The 13,216-nt window shown below is 36.2% G+C and overlaps 1 protein-coding gene across 1 annotated transcript in view; it reads left to right on the top strand.

Annotated features, from left to right (window-relative positions):
* Positions 1–9,559, top strand: part of LOC121510866 (stonin-1) — a 36,527-nt gene extending 26,968 nt beyond the window's left edge. Inside the window, exons 4-11 of the mRNA XM_041789178.1 lie at positions 1,458–1,559; positions 1,662–1,785; positions 1,971–2,023; positions 3,853–3,946; positions 4,043–4,596; positions 7,365–7,601; positions 8,822–8,911; positions 9,000–9,559. Of these exons, the coding sequence (XP_041645112.1) occupies positions 1,458–1,559; positions 1,662–1,785; positions 1,971–2,023; positions 3,853–3,946; positions 4,043–4,596; positions 7,365–7,601; positions 8,822–8,911; positions 9,000–9,107 (1,362 nt within the window). The 3' untranslated portion in view covers positions 9,108–9,559. The remainder of the gene's footprint in view (positions 1–1,457; positions 1,560–1,661; positions 1,786–1,970; positions 2,024–3,852; positions 3,947–4,042; positions 4,597–7,364; positions 7,602–8,821; positions 8,912–8,999) is intronic.
* The last annotated feature ends 3,657 nt before the right edge of the window (positions 9,560–13,216 follow it).

Below are 13,216 nucleotides of genomic sequence, written 5' to 3'. Positions count from 1 at the left end.
ACAAAAGGTTTTATGAGAAAAAAAAAAAGTTATTTTGTAAAAGCTTTAAAATGTGTTAACATACATTTTTAAAATATATCTTTCAAAATTGATATTTTCATATTTTAGTCATAGTTTAAAAATAAAGTATTTTGGGAGGATTTTTTCTATTTAGAATCATTTTGAAATAGATCACTAAGATATTTTTAAAAGGCAACATAAAAAAATTGCAAAAAACAAAAAAAATTTTAATATTATTCAAACGAAATGAAATTTAGGGGCTAGGTTTGGGGCAGCCACTTCACGATACAAGTACAAATAAGTATTTAGAACAAATATAGCTTGTAATTATCTGAAATATATTTTAAGTTTTTAAGAGATAATTGCCAAAATTGCTTAAAAAGCATGTTTATTTGAGTTTGTGGGATTAAAAAAAGTCAAAATTATGACCTAATTATTCAATCATCTTTTCTCACTTAATACCTCATTCATTGAAGTCATAATAATGACTTTTTGTCTCATAATTTCGACGTTTTATCTCATAATTATGACTTTTTTTCCCCTCTTAATGACTTTACTGTCTCGTAATTTGGACTTTTTATCTCATCATTTTGACTTTGTATCTAGCATCCTAATTATGGCTTTTTATCTCGTCATTTTTTCTTTTTTATCTCATAGTTTGGACTTTTTATCCCATAGTTTTGACTAAGGATTTTTTTTTTTTTTTTAATTGCCTTACTTCCACATTTTTCTTTTCTAACTGGCAGAAATGGGCTTCCGTACTAATCACATCTTCCTTGGCTTGATTGCTTTCACCTGTGTCTGAACTTTCCTCCTACCTGTTGTGTGGAGAACAGCATTACTCTTTAGAACCGTATTGTTTACATCATGTTTTCTAAATCCAAGGATGCTGAACCGGAGTAAGTTGTGCCCTGAATCATGCTAACCAACACGGGTCCTGTGGTAAGCTGATATTATTTTTTGGATAGTTGTGCAACATGCTAACATTAGCTTGTAGCTTAACGGTTTATCGAACGTTCTAGGCTAGAAGCAAACGTTTAGCTATATGTATATTTAATAGTTTTTTTTTTTAATTGTATTATCTTCAAATAGATTTGGTTTATAATGTCGTCAAACGATTTAAAGTATATCCTTCATTAAAACTCATTGAGTGCCATTGACGTATACGCTGGCTTGCACTCAGTGAGTTAACTGAAGTGTCGTTCTCCATCTAAATCTGTGCATTTTTAGCCACAGTAAAATTTGACTGGTTACTGTTTGATTAACATAACTTGAGTCGAAGGGAGACTTTCATAGGTTTAAAAGTACACTTGGTTAGTTTAAGTTCATAAGTTCACGTCTTACAACTGTCATTTCTGAGGAAAAGACAATCAATTGAATGGAGATCAGTCTAATGCTCATACAAATATTCACAAACGAGCAGCTCCTGACTTTCTGTTTCCTGTAAACAACTGCAGGCCAAGCTCTACTTGTCCATAATTGATGATGTGATTGATAGTGTGAGGGAGCTTTTCTTGGATGAAGGCCTTGAAGACCGCATCCTGGATGATTTAAGACATGTGAGATATTTTCTCCAAAGCCCTTCTTCATTAAAAAACAACATATTTAGATAATGTTGTCAGAGGAAGTATACACTGCCTGCTGTGTCTTCTGATGTGCAGCTTTGGGAGACAAAGATGATGCAGTCAAAAGCAATGGAAGACTTCAGGAAAAACAACATCAACTCATCTAACTTTGTGCTGCAGCTCCCTGCCAGCTACAGTCAGACTGATCAGGACGGTACAGGTAACACAGCAGGCTGCTGCATGAAAAGGAGATCAACAAAACAAGTCATATGTGTAAAAATACAGCCAAGTAGTTTTCATATGGTCTATTTGCAGCACTAACTAAAGTAGCTGAACAGATTCAGGCAGAAGAAAGTTCATTCTTTTATTCTGTGTCACCTGCTCTGCTTTGATTCTTGATCTCAGCCTCAGTTGTGATCCCTGCGAGTCAAAATATCCACAGTTTCCCAAGACTCAAGGCAAGTGAGCAGGATCAAAATTTACAGATTGTGGCCAACTTGATGTTGCTCCATACTTGATGGGCTCATATGGAAAATGGCATTCGGGATTGTTTAATATTGTCTAATATCATTGTATGTATGTATGTATTTATTTTATACAGAATTTCAAAAAACATAAAATCATGGTAATGAAAGGCTTATTTAAAAAAAACAAAAAACAAAACCTCATACATGTAAATTCAAAAATGCTAAACATAATGCAGTACAAACTCAGAGGCTTTTTTTTTTTGATAAACAATAACATACTAGTATGTTTTGCACACTTGCAAATGTTGACTCCTATCTCTTTTGACTGAATCGTGAGATTTTTTTATGAACAAGAATAGGCTAGCAATGAAGTGCAGTAACTTGGGTTTTGCACCACAATATATTTTGTTAGACAATTAAACTTAGAATATGCTTTTTTTGCTAAATTATTCAATTTACTGGATGGTGTTATCATATTATTTTAACTTTTAAGGCAGCATAATGGAAAATTATCCTCTAATGCCAATACCCATTTTATATTGTGTACAGTAACTTGCTAAACTAATAATCCCACCACTGATGGTAAATGAAATTTTTGTAAAGTGAAATAGCCTATGGTTGGAGTGGTGGTGGAGTGTTATAAGTAGGGATGCAATGATGGATTTTCGCCGATTATCCGGTATGCCAATATTTAAAAATTAATTTTAGTTCATACCGATATTGGCATGGATATTTTAATGTATTTCAGACTTCAAACTAAAGCCCATAAAAAACACATTTTAAAGTGTAAGGATGAACAAATTAGCAAGCTTCAGTCCTTTAGACAGACTACAAAGTGTAAGGAATGACGATGAATAAAAATGGCTTAAGCTTAAAGTACTTAGGCTGTTGATCCAGCCTAAAACTCCTCTAACTTGTTTGTTTGTACAACCAATATTCACAGCTGATATAGGCAGATTTTTATAGCCAAAATATACGCAGAATTTTTTTGTACTTGATAGGTGTAATAAATGGGTTTCATGGAGTATATTTAATATACTGGGGTATAAAATTTCAACATTGAGATATTGACACAGAGATGAAATTTAGGTGTGCTCTAGCACTGTGGTTCCCAATATAGTGGTTGGACTTGCAAGACACTTTCCAAAAACATGGTAAAATCTAATATGATTGCAAGTAACATATTCTGCTTTCAGCACTTCTTACAATAAATTATTATATAAAATATTAATTTTTTAACGTTGTTGTGTTCCTTTGTTATAGTCTTATGAGGGTGTTGACAAAGGCCTCGTTAGTGTTTATGGCTGTAAGCTATATTATGAGCTGAAACTTTATGATAGTGGGGTTCCCCAGTCTCTGGCACTGTTTTTTGGGGGCTTCTGGTTGAGAAGTTTTGGAATCACTGCTCTAGCACAGCTAAAACGAGTTTAAAATCTCGAAAGCTGGATGTCTAAAATTGTTATATTTAGGTAGAATAACCAGAGATATAAGCAGTACATTAAAAAAACTTAAAACTTTAAGCTATTTTGATTCTGTCAAAGCTTTTGATGGACAGCTACAGTGCAGATTTCTGTTCAGATTAACAAACATTTAAAGAAGCACTTACTTTTTACCAATAAATGCTGACCATTGGACAAGTGCCAGTTCACCCTTTGTCAATCCTCACCTGTCTAACCAAGTTAAACAGAATCTCTTACTGGGCTCCTTCCCATATGGAAAAAAAATGTATTTATTTTCCTTCACACATAACATTTTACATAAAGTCTACTATCATGAGAAATAATCTTTACAAAAGTTTTAAATGGAATGTTTCATTGCAGACAAACTCTGAGACCCTTGCTACTTTTTCCCTCCCTGCTGGGTTAGCTTATCCTGTGCAGATACCGGCTGGAGTCACTCTGCAGACAGCTTCTGGTACTCAATGACTTTACCTGTTGTAAGTGTTTTTTTCCCCCCTCTTTTCCCCAAACAACAGGTTGACGTGTTTTATTTTCCATTTGTCTCACACAGGCCAACTCTACAAGGTCAATGTTCCTGTTGTGGTTACTCAGGCTGCAGCAGGACAGCAGCCAGGGTCCCAACCTGCACAGAAAGTCACTGAGCTGAGAGAAGCTGCTGCCCCTCAGGCAGCCAGAGTCCCAACAAATCCTCAGGAGGTGGAGCCATCAACTGTTCCAGCTGCTTCTGTCTCACAGCAGCTGCCTCAGAAGTCTAATTTACCCCCTGGTCAGGAGAGCAGCGTCCCCCAGCAGACACTGGGCCCTACTGCTGAGACTACACAGCCTCACATGGCCCAGTCACCCAAGCCAGAGGTCCCACTGGGAGAAAATGAGCAGAGCCCTCAGGCTGAACCTGTGGACCTCAGTATGCCTGCCTCACCCTGCTCTCAATTATTAGACTTTCAGATCAGAGCTGAGGAGGCTTTGGCTCAGACGGCACACACAAAAATCAGAGACATCGATGACATCCTGAAAGAAGTGATCAAGGAGGAGAGAGAGAAAGTGGAGAGGGCGAGGAGGCTGGCATCTGAAAAGGCAGGCAACCAGGCTGAGGCTATGCTGGGGGTAATGAAATTAAGAGTATTTCTTCTTTAAGAAAATATGACTTAACAGAAAAAAGACAATTTGCTGGGGTTGTTAATGTGTTTGAATTAAGTAGTTCCAAGGTCGGGAAATCCCTTTTTCTGCGAAGAGACATTAGAGAAAGTAAATAAAACTCTGAAATCTGTACTAACTTTGGCCAGCGTTTGGTTAACTTGGCATTTCAAGTAGCTTTCCTGATCAAACAGTGAAGTCTATTTAACAAGTTGATAGTAACTTGTTTCAAAACAATCTAATGCACAGAAATGCCTGTGTTCTGTCAAATGGCCAGCAGGTGGCGGAACTAGAAAATTCCCTTCTTCCCTTACCCCCCTTAATTATAACCTCAGCTGACAAAGCCCCTTATGTGGATATGGTTAAACCAGCTTTTTAATCCTCTTTAAAGCTGTGTCATGTTAATTTTGTTGATTATGATCACACCCCAAAGGGCAGCTTTTAACATCCATCCATTTCTTGAGTATTGTTTTGTGATCTGAAGGTTAAGAAATATGGCCTCCAAACTCATCTAAAGCTTGATGATAAATCCAATATGCCTTGTTTTGTGATGCTTAGTCTTTATTCTTAGCTAAATATTACAGATGGTGGATTTGGCTTATAATGCCTTAGCTCAGCATTGTTGAATTTGCTCATAAACATCTGAAAAAAAGGGAATCTGAGATATTTCACTTGGGGTTTCTTTTAAAATTTTGCATTTTTTGGAAATGATTTTGTTGCCCAAGTTCCTATTTGTTTTGTAAGGTGTTGCTGGCATGAAATTTAAAATGTGCAGATATTTTTTATAAGAATATTTAACATATATTGTACAACATATAGGTGCATCTGAAAACTAGAAAATCATGTAAAAGTTTTTTTTCTGTGATTTACTTCAGAAAGTTAAACTTCCATATATTCTAGATTCATCTTGTACAACGTTAAACATTTTAAGATTTTTTTTGTTCTAATCCTGATGATTACAGCCTACAGCTCACAAAAATCTACTATCTCAAAATATTAGAATATTGTGGAACAGTCACTATTGCAAAGGTTTCCTGAGTCTTCATTTTCTCACTCTGGTTCAGTACATGCAAGTGCAATCATGGGAAAGACTGCTGACTTGACTAACCAGAGGATGATAATTGACACCCTTGATGGGGAGGGTAGGCCACAGAAGGTCATTGCTGAAAGGGCTGACTTTTCTCAGAGTACTGTATCACAGCATGTTCATTCAAAGTTGATTGAAGGGGAAAGTGTTTTCGAATACGAACTAAGCAGATTGGATAACTTAGGGGAGCTTCACAAGGAATGAGCTGAGGCTGGAGTCGGTGGATCAAGAGCTACGACACACAGACAGGTCCAGGAAATAGCCAAGTGTCATTTTCTAAGTGTCAAACCAATACTGACCCACAGATGTCATCAATCTCTCACCTGGGCTAAAGGGAAAAAGAACTAGACCGTTGCTCAATGGTCCAAAGTCCTATTTTCAGATTAAAGTTAATTTTGTGTTTCATTTGTTAGTAAAGCTCCCAGAGTCTGGAGGAAGAGAGACTAATGAAAAACTTTTGAACTAAGATATTAAAAGCGAGGAATTAAGCATTTCTGAGGCCTCACTCATAAAAACTACTGAAGGTCAAGACTTCTCAGCCTGGATGGCATCAATTATTGACTTTTACATTTGCAAGATACATTTGCAAGTTTTACATGCAAGTTAAATACTAAGTTGCTTAACTGGCTCTTATAATCAGTCACAATGTCCTTTTTCAGAAGCCAGTATTCATGTAATTTTGCTGTCAGGAAGAGATTGCTGAACTGATCTAAAGCCTTATAATAAATTAAAATATGGCCTGATTTGTGTAATTTAGTCTTAATTCTTAGCCAATTATAACTGTAGGTAGCCTTGCAAAGGTGATCCGACATACTATCTTCTATCAGGCAGATCCATCCAAAGCTTCAAGCTGAAAAACTTGTTTCTGGTCAGAGAATTAATTTGCCAATGAACTTTTTTTTTTATAAGAACTGAGTAACATTCCTTTATTAAAAGGAGAGCAAAGAACCACACTGGTAGCTTTCCTTGGTGGGAGAGATGTTTTTGTTATTCTCCTGGCCTGCTGCAGCAAGAGTTTGATTTGCCAGCTGGCTGCACTGTTAGTGAACAATGATAATGGCTGCCTATCAAGCTCACATCATGCAGTTGTCAAATGTTTAGTTGCTCTGATTGGCCTGTAACAAATGTGACAGACGGGACGTTTGTCAAATCATACTCTGAGATTTTTGTAAAGGTTCTTCCCTTCCCAAACTCTGTCTTTGGGTGTTGCTCAGATGGATGTGAAATAAATCCAATGTGATGGATATGTGGAACTGTCTATCTGGCATGTCAGGTTAGGTTTTAATAACAGAGTTAAAGATGGAGAATCCAGCACATTTTTATTTTAAGCTCATATGAGTGACTGAAAATATGCAACTTTAAATCTGGCTTTTCAACATCATGAATCTCCTTGAATTATTGGGTTAAACTGTTGAAATGGTCCTTTAATTGATCAGCCATACTTGATCAGAATTTGTAAAACCTGCATGTTGTTAAGCTTTCAGGATTTAAAGTTTTATGATACACATCATAAAAGTGGAATGCTTCTTTTATCATTAATACCGTAATGCTCTACTTACATATGGGTGAGGTTTATTTATGAATTAAGCCCACCTTAACCTTCTAAGTTTAATATTGGCACTAATGTTAATTTCTTGTATTTCCTGCCAAGCTGGATCTGGACTATGGCTACAGCGATCTGTCAGACATTGTTCAGCTGGATGGTACTGCAGACAACTCTGACCTGGAGGAGGAGGGAGTTCCTCTGGAAGAGAACGACTTTCTGGGTATAATCAATGCCGAGGCCATAAAGGCTCTACAGGAAGGAGATGGAAGCAGTGATGGAAACAGCATCTCCTCCAGCAGTGACAGCGAAGCAGCAGATGAACTTGCTGATGTTGAGGAGGAGGTAAGGATTTTATATTCATTTAGTCTTTTGGTTTTATTCAAGCACTTAAAAACATGTATAGAAAACCCAAGGTAGTATTTAGCCTTTTTTCCATTAAAGACTCTGTGAAGTGAAATCCAAAATTTGTCCCTTAACACACAAGATATGTTGGAATACAGCTGCTGTGAACATGTGAAAACACTGAGATCTACATCTGAGTGAATTTTGGATTCAGACCATTCAAAAGATTTTCACCTCTATCCTGCCTGTGTTTAATTTGGGCGGGCCATATTTGTGGACTGGTGATGTCAACGGCCCACAACAGAGAATTACTTTACCCCTCTAACACTACAGGGATATAAAACCATAGAGCAGTTTATCTCAGTACAGTCTTCTGTTAGCTGATGTCGCTGTCTTCATTGAAAGTTAGCCAGCATGCTGTGTTTTTGGTAATTATGAGGTTAATTTTCCAAATCTATCAGCCACAGTAGTATATGGATCATTGAAGCATCATAAAATAGAGAGCCAGAAATTAGACTTTGTCTCTGCTCTTGCACAGAGCCAGGCAGCTGTGCTCTGATTATAAGGTTGCCATAAGGTCAACCTAAGGTCATGGGGGCAGGCTAATAGTGGGAGTGCTTTCGTCCGGTCAGGTTGTAGCATTGTTTAAAATGTGAGAGGATTGTATTTCTCCTGAGTGGGCGTGGCTTCAGCTCATTCAACTGACACACCCAAACCATTCCAAGATTTTACAACCTCATTTTTCATGATTTTGAAGCTTAATTTGATAAACTTCGAGATGTTTGATTTGACTAAAAATGACTTGTGGGTTCATAACACAAACAATAAAAAAATGTTACGATTGCAAGCTACTCCTAGTTTAGCCTGAGTATCTTTAGTTTAATTTGATGGACAATGCTGTAGTGCTTTGAGTGTATGTTTTCCCCTGCAAGAACCGATGTATTTTTTGAACCAGTGATATAGGCTGTGTGACAAAATCTTTAAGAAACTATACCAGCATTGATAGGCTAAAGCATTAGTGATACCTGGTATTTCACAAACACAAAACCAGGTTTTTACCTATGTTTATGTATCGCCATCCCTAACAGGGACACTAGTTCAATTAAATTGCCTAGTAGAGCTATAACTGTTTTTCCACTTTACTGTGCACAGACACACTTGGTGCTCTTTAATTACACATTTTAACCATTTTTTTTCACAATGCAATTTCTGCTGATCAGGATCCTTTGAATTCAGATGACGATGTGATCGAGCAGGACATCCCGGACCTCTTCGACACTGACAACGTAATCGTTTGCCAGTATGACAAAGTAAGACTTTTTTCTCTTTACTGAACACCAATAAAGCCCTGTGCTGAATACTGAGTGCTGAAGTTGTGACAGTTCCTTTCCATTGCAGATTCACCGCAGTAAGAACCGCTGGAAGTTTCATTTGAAAGATGGAGTGATGTGTTATGGAGGCAGGGACTACGTTTTTTCTAAAGCTGTCGGGGAGGCTGAGTGGTAATGAGTCTTAGTTCTCTTTTCCACAACACAAAATCAAACAGAAAAGAGGAAAACTTATTTAAAAGAGCAAAGTAATCAGCGTATTTAGACCTCTTGTTTAGTAATTTGGCTCACGGAGGATTTCACAGGGCAAACTCACTGATATTTATTTTGTTCATTATGTAATTATTAGAGCAATGCAGCAAGTAATTTATGATGTTTGAGAAATTACTCTGTTGCTTGTGAATCTAATCAACTGAAACGAACAGCATGAATTTATGTTTAATAATGTTTGAAAAAGCAAAATATGAAGTCATGATCATGTTGCTTTCTGGGTACCTAATGTGCTGTTTGATTTTCTAACATTGTAATTTCTTGCCTTTGATCATTCTTTGCTCCCCACTGTTGTGTTGCATTCATTAAAGCTGTCTTCTTTCTGTGAAACTGTGAAAAATAAAACAAAAGTGGCCTTGCTGTCATATTATATTTTATTATGTAGGAGGGTTTTAATTTTCACTTTCTAAATCAAACAGCTCTCACTGGTCGACTGTATGCAAATTAACTTAATTATAAATACCAGCAGGGACGCTATAATTGATTAATTTATGGCTGTATTTTGGTGAGACGCTAAAGAAGTTTCTCACACTAAGGAGAAAATAAATCAGGGGTGGTGTAAAAGCTCCTCGAAACAGCAAAAAAACCCATACTAATTAGAGAAGAATGTTTTTTCTGTTCATTGTAATTTCTCAGTTTGACATTTGTTGCCTTGCACTCCTTGGTGTGTGCCTCGTTTCTTTTCCTCTGTGTTATATTGTAAATTTAATTAGTTTTCATTAGAGCTCTCACAATACCAGAATTTAAGACTTGGATTTGACACTGGTAAAAAAAAAAAAAAAAAAAAAAAAAAAAAAATCCAAAATATTTATAAGTCTTTGACACCATGGCAGCATAAAACTAAAGTCCAACAGTCCCAGTATTAGGTATTTTTTGTTTTTATTCATCAGAAATTGCAGGGTAACTCCTGCATGCTGTCTAAATTGCAGAGAGTTTGATTTCTCTAGTGTGCATTGGTTGATTAAATGTGTGATCTTTTTTTGGTATTTTGGATAGCATAGGTCATTAAAATAACAGATTGTTTTAAAAGCGTGAAGTTGTGATGACCTGAGATTCATTCACTTTCTCCCTTACAAATACATTTGTGTTCCAGTTCCAAAAATGTTAAATTTCAGGAAAATGTCATTTTTTAAAAACCATAAAATAATTAAATACGTGAATCTTTAACCTATTCTACATTAATTTCACAGAATGTGAAACATTTCACGCCACTTTATGCTCCATGTTGGCATTAGCCAGGGTGTGAGGTGTTAAGTTCTGGTTTTCTGGTAAAAATGAAAACAAAAATAAGGTTAATCTTGCAAAGCCGAAGGATTGGCCAGATAACATGTCTGTCAGGCAGATCCATCTTGATCCAGCCTGAAATGATTGTTCTTGATCTGAGGATGAATGCCCCATTTAGCATCATTTAAGGAGAATGAGGAGTTAACTATAGGCGCGGTTAGTTGTACAGCATGTTGGTAAAGAATGGCGACTACTCAGATGAAGCTATTTCTGCACTTTTTTAAAATGAGAGTTGGACCACATTTCTTTATTAGAAGAGTAACAAACCACATTCAAAGCTGTTCTTAGCAGAAAAAAATGTTGGGATGGGGTTTACTTGTACCATGAGCCAGCAGGGGTGAAAAGTATCTAATAACTTTCATCCAAATTACTCTAATTGAGTAACTTTTTATGTGCTGTACAATAATTTTAAAAATCACTACTTTTACTTGCAAACAACAAGAAAATGGCCAGTGATCTGACTTTGGCTCACAGAACGTGTCCACATTTCTTCCCATGACAGCAGGTACATTTTACTTTGGTTGAAGTCACACCTTAAGCAGCCTGGTTGGAGATTCATATAATCTTAGAGTAAATTCACACTGAGGAATGATCATATTTCACTGGTATTAAAATTAGCTTGTCAATCATCTACTTTTTAGTTTTGTTTTGATTGACTAGTACTTCTACTCAAGTAAATTTTTACCAAAGTAACTACATTTGCTTGTAAAAAAGGAGGAAATACTGTCTGAAAATAGAAAATCAGAAAATAGAACTCTCATTTAACAGGCGTCTCAGCCCTGCCCAGTATAAAATATCATACACTGTCTGTAACTGCTTTACTGTAACTCAAATAATGTAATAAAGCTCACTGTGCCTTGACCTCATTTGCATATTTGCACTAATCAACTTTCTTAAATTATCCTTACATGTTTTATACATCTGTTGATGTCTAGTCAGCATTCCTCTCATCATACTATCAATACACTCAGAGTTGTTTATACTAGAAAAAATACCCAAAAGAGCTTGCATGTATTTAAATCTTAATTTTTTTTAATACATTTGTTTAGTTTTATTTATTTTGCATATGTCATGTTTAATTCCTGTACATTGAGAGCAAAGCTAACTGTAGTCTTATTTGGCCAATAAAGCAAATTCTGATTCTGAACTGGACAGTACTTCTTTATTAAAAGAAGAGCAAACATTCACACTGACAGATTTCCCTGGTGAAAAAGATGCTTTTGCTCTTTTCCTGGCGTTTGTGTACATTTTTTTTCACCGTCTCCCCTAATAGTAACAATTGCGGCCACTGTGTCGAGTTCACTCTTCAGGGCTGTGCATGCCCGCTATGTCATGTGTTTCATCGCTCTGATTGGCTCACAGTGAAGAAATGGACAGAATGTCCAATAACCCACTGAGATTTTTGTGAAAGGTTCTGCCCTTCCCTAGTGACGATTATGGTTGAGACATATCCCACACAATGTGAAACAGGCTTTCTGGTGTTTAAAAAAAAAGGCTTGAAGTATTTCACTTTCATGTATTGTATTTAGAATATAAGAAAGCTTCATTTCTTGAAAATATGAACTTCTCCTTAATATTCCCATTTTTTTGGTCCACTTGTCAAGCTCATAAAGTAGTGCTGTAAGCTTACATACTTTATTTCATAAGTATGCATAAGTTTTATTTCAAGTGGCATAAGTCAGCATATTTTGCAAATGCTGCATAGTTGCTTTTAGTAACAGTTTGTTTTTATATCAAAGGGCAGATTTTCTGTGCGCAGTATGTCGACTCCGTGCTACAGATGGAGGATTTGTGGCACTGCCAAGACGTGGTCTGCTGTTTACCAGGATATGCAAATCAGATATTTTCCACATTTATGTGCTAACCATGGCCACATTGATCCAAAACGCACACATTATTCCTGTGTCAGTCAAGCATATTTATCATACATTATTTAGAAAATCATGTATGTGCAGGAAGGAATGGTTCAAACACCGAGAACAAATTGAGAACAAATGAGTTTCATGAGGACATTCTTATTGAATCATAAATCAGTTATATTTTCAATCAACACTCCTGTCTGTAATCCTTTTAGTCTTTGTGTTGAAGTCCTACAAAAAGACAAACTGCCTCATTCACTAACCATTCTGCAGAAATTTGTTCTTGAAACCTTCTACATTCTGGTCAAAAATGCAGTCTTAACAAGAAGTACCAAGGAAAATAAATAAATAAAAGCAATCCGCAAAAGGGTTAGTTATTTATGTCTCAAAATATTTTTGTCAGTTGTTGCTTGTAGTATGTGAAATGAGATCTTTTTCTAACTATGGGATTAACTGGATAAATACACTTTCTAAGATGTTTTACTTCTTTCCAATTTCTTTAAAAGTGGGTTTAAAATGACAGCTTTGGCTCTAGATCTGTATTCTGACATGTAAAAACAGTTTTTGCTCAATGTGGAAACAAAAAAAGACTTGGCCAGTCTGAGTGATTCACAACAGGTTTTATTTTAACAGTCCAGAGTAACATAAACGGCAGTAGTGACTCTTACAGACCAGATCTCATCATAAACTGACCTTCAAGTCTCCCAAAGCTTCTCCTGAGTACATCCATCTATGAGCACTACAAGTGAGCTCTGATGAGCATTGACAAACACTTGCATTCAATCAGATTATCTTCATTGTAGTTAAATCATATACTGTAGTGAAGAGAAGATGCAGCCTTTGAGCACTGTCTTAATTTTTGAGTGTTTTGATA

Source organism: Cheilinus undulatus, linkage group 6 (genome assembly GCF_018320785.1).
Source record: "Cheilinus undulatus linkage group 6, ASM1832078v1, whole genome shotgun sequence".
Lineage (NCBI taxonomy): Eukaryota > Metazoa > Chordata > Actinopteri > Labriformes > Labridae > Cheilinus > Cheilinus undulatus.
The sequence above is the reverse complement of the archived record's forward strand: the minus strand, read 5'-3'. Positions and strand labels throughout refer to the sequence as shown.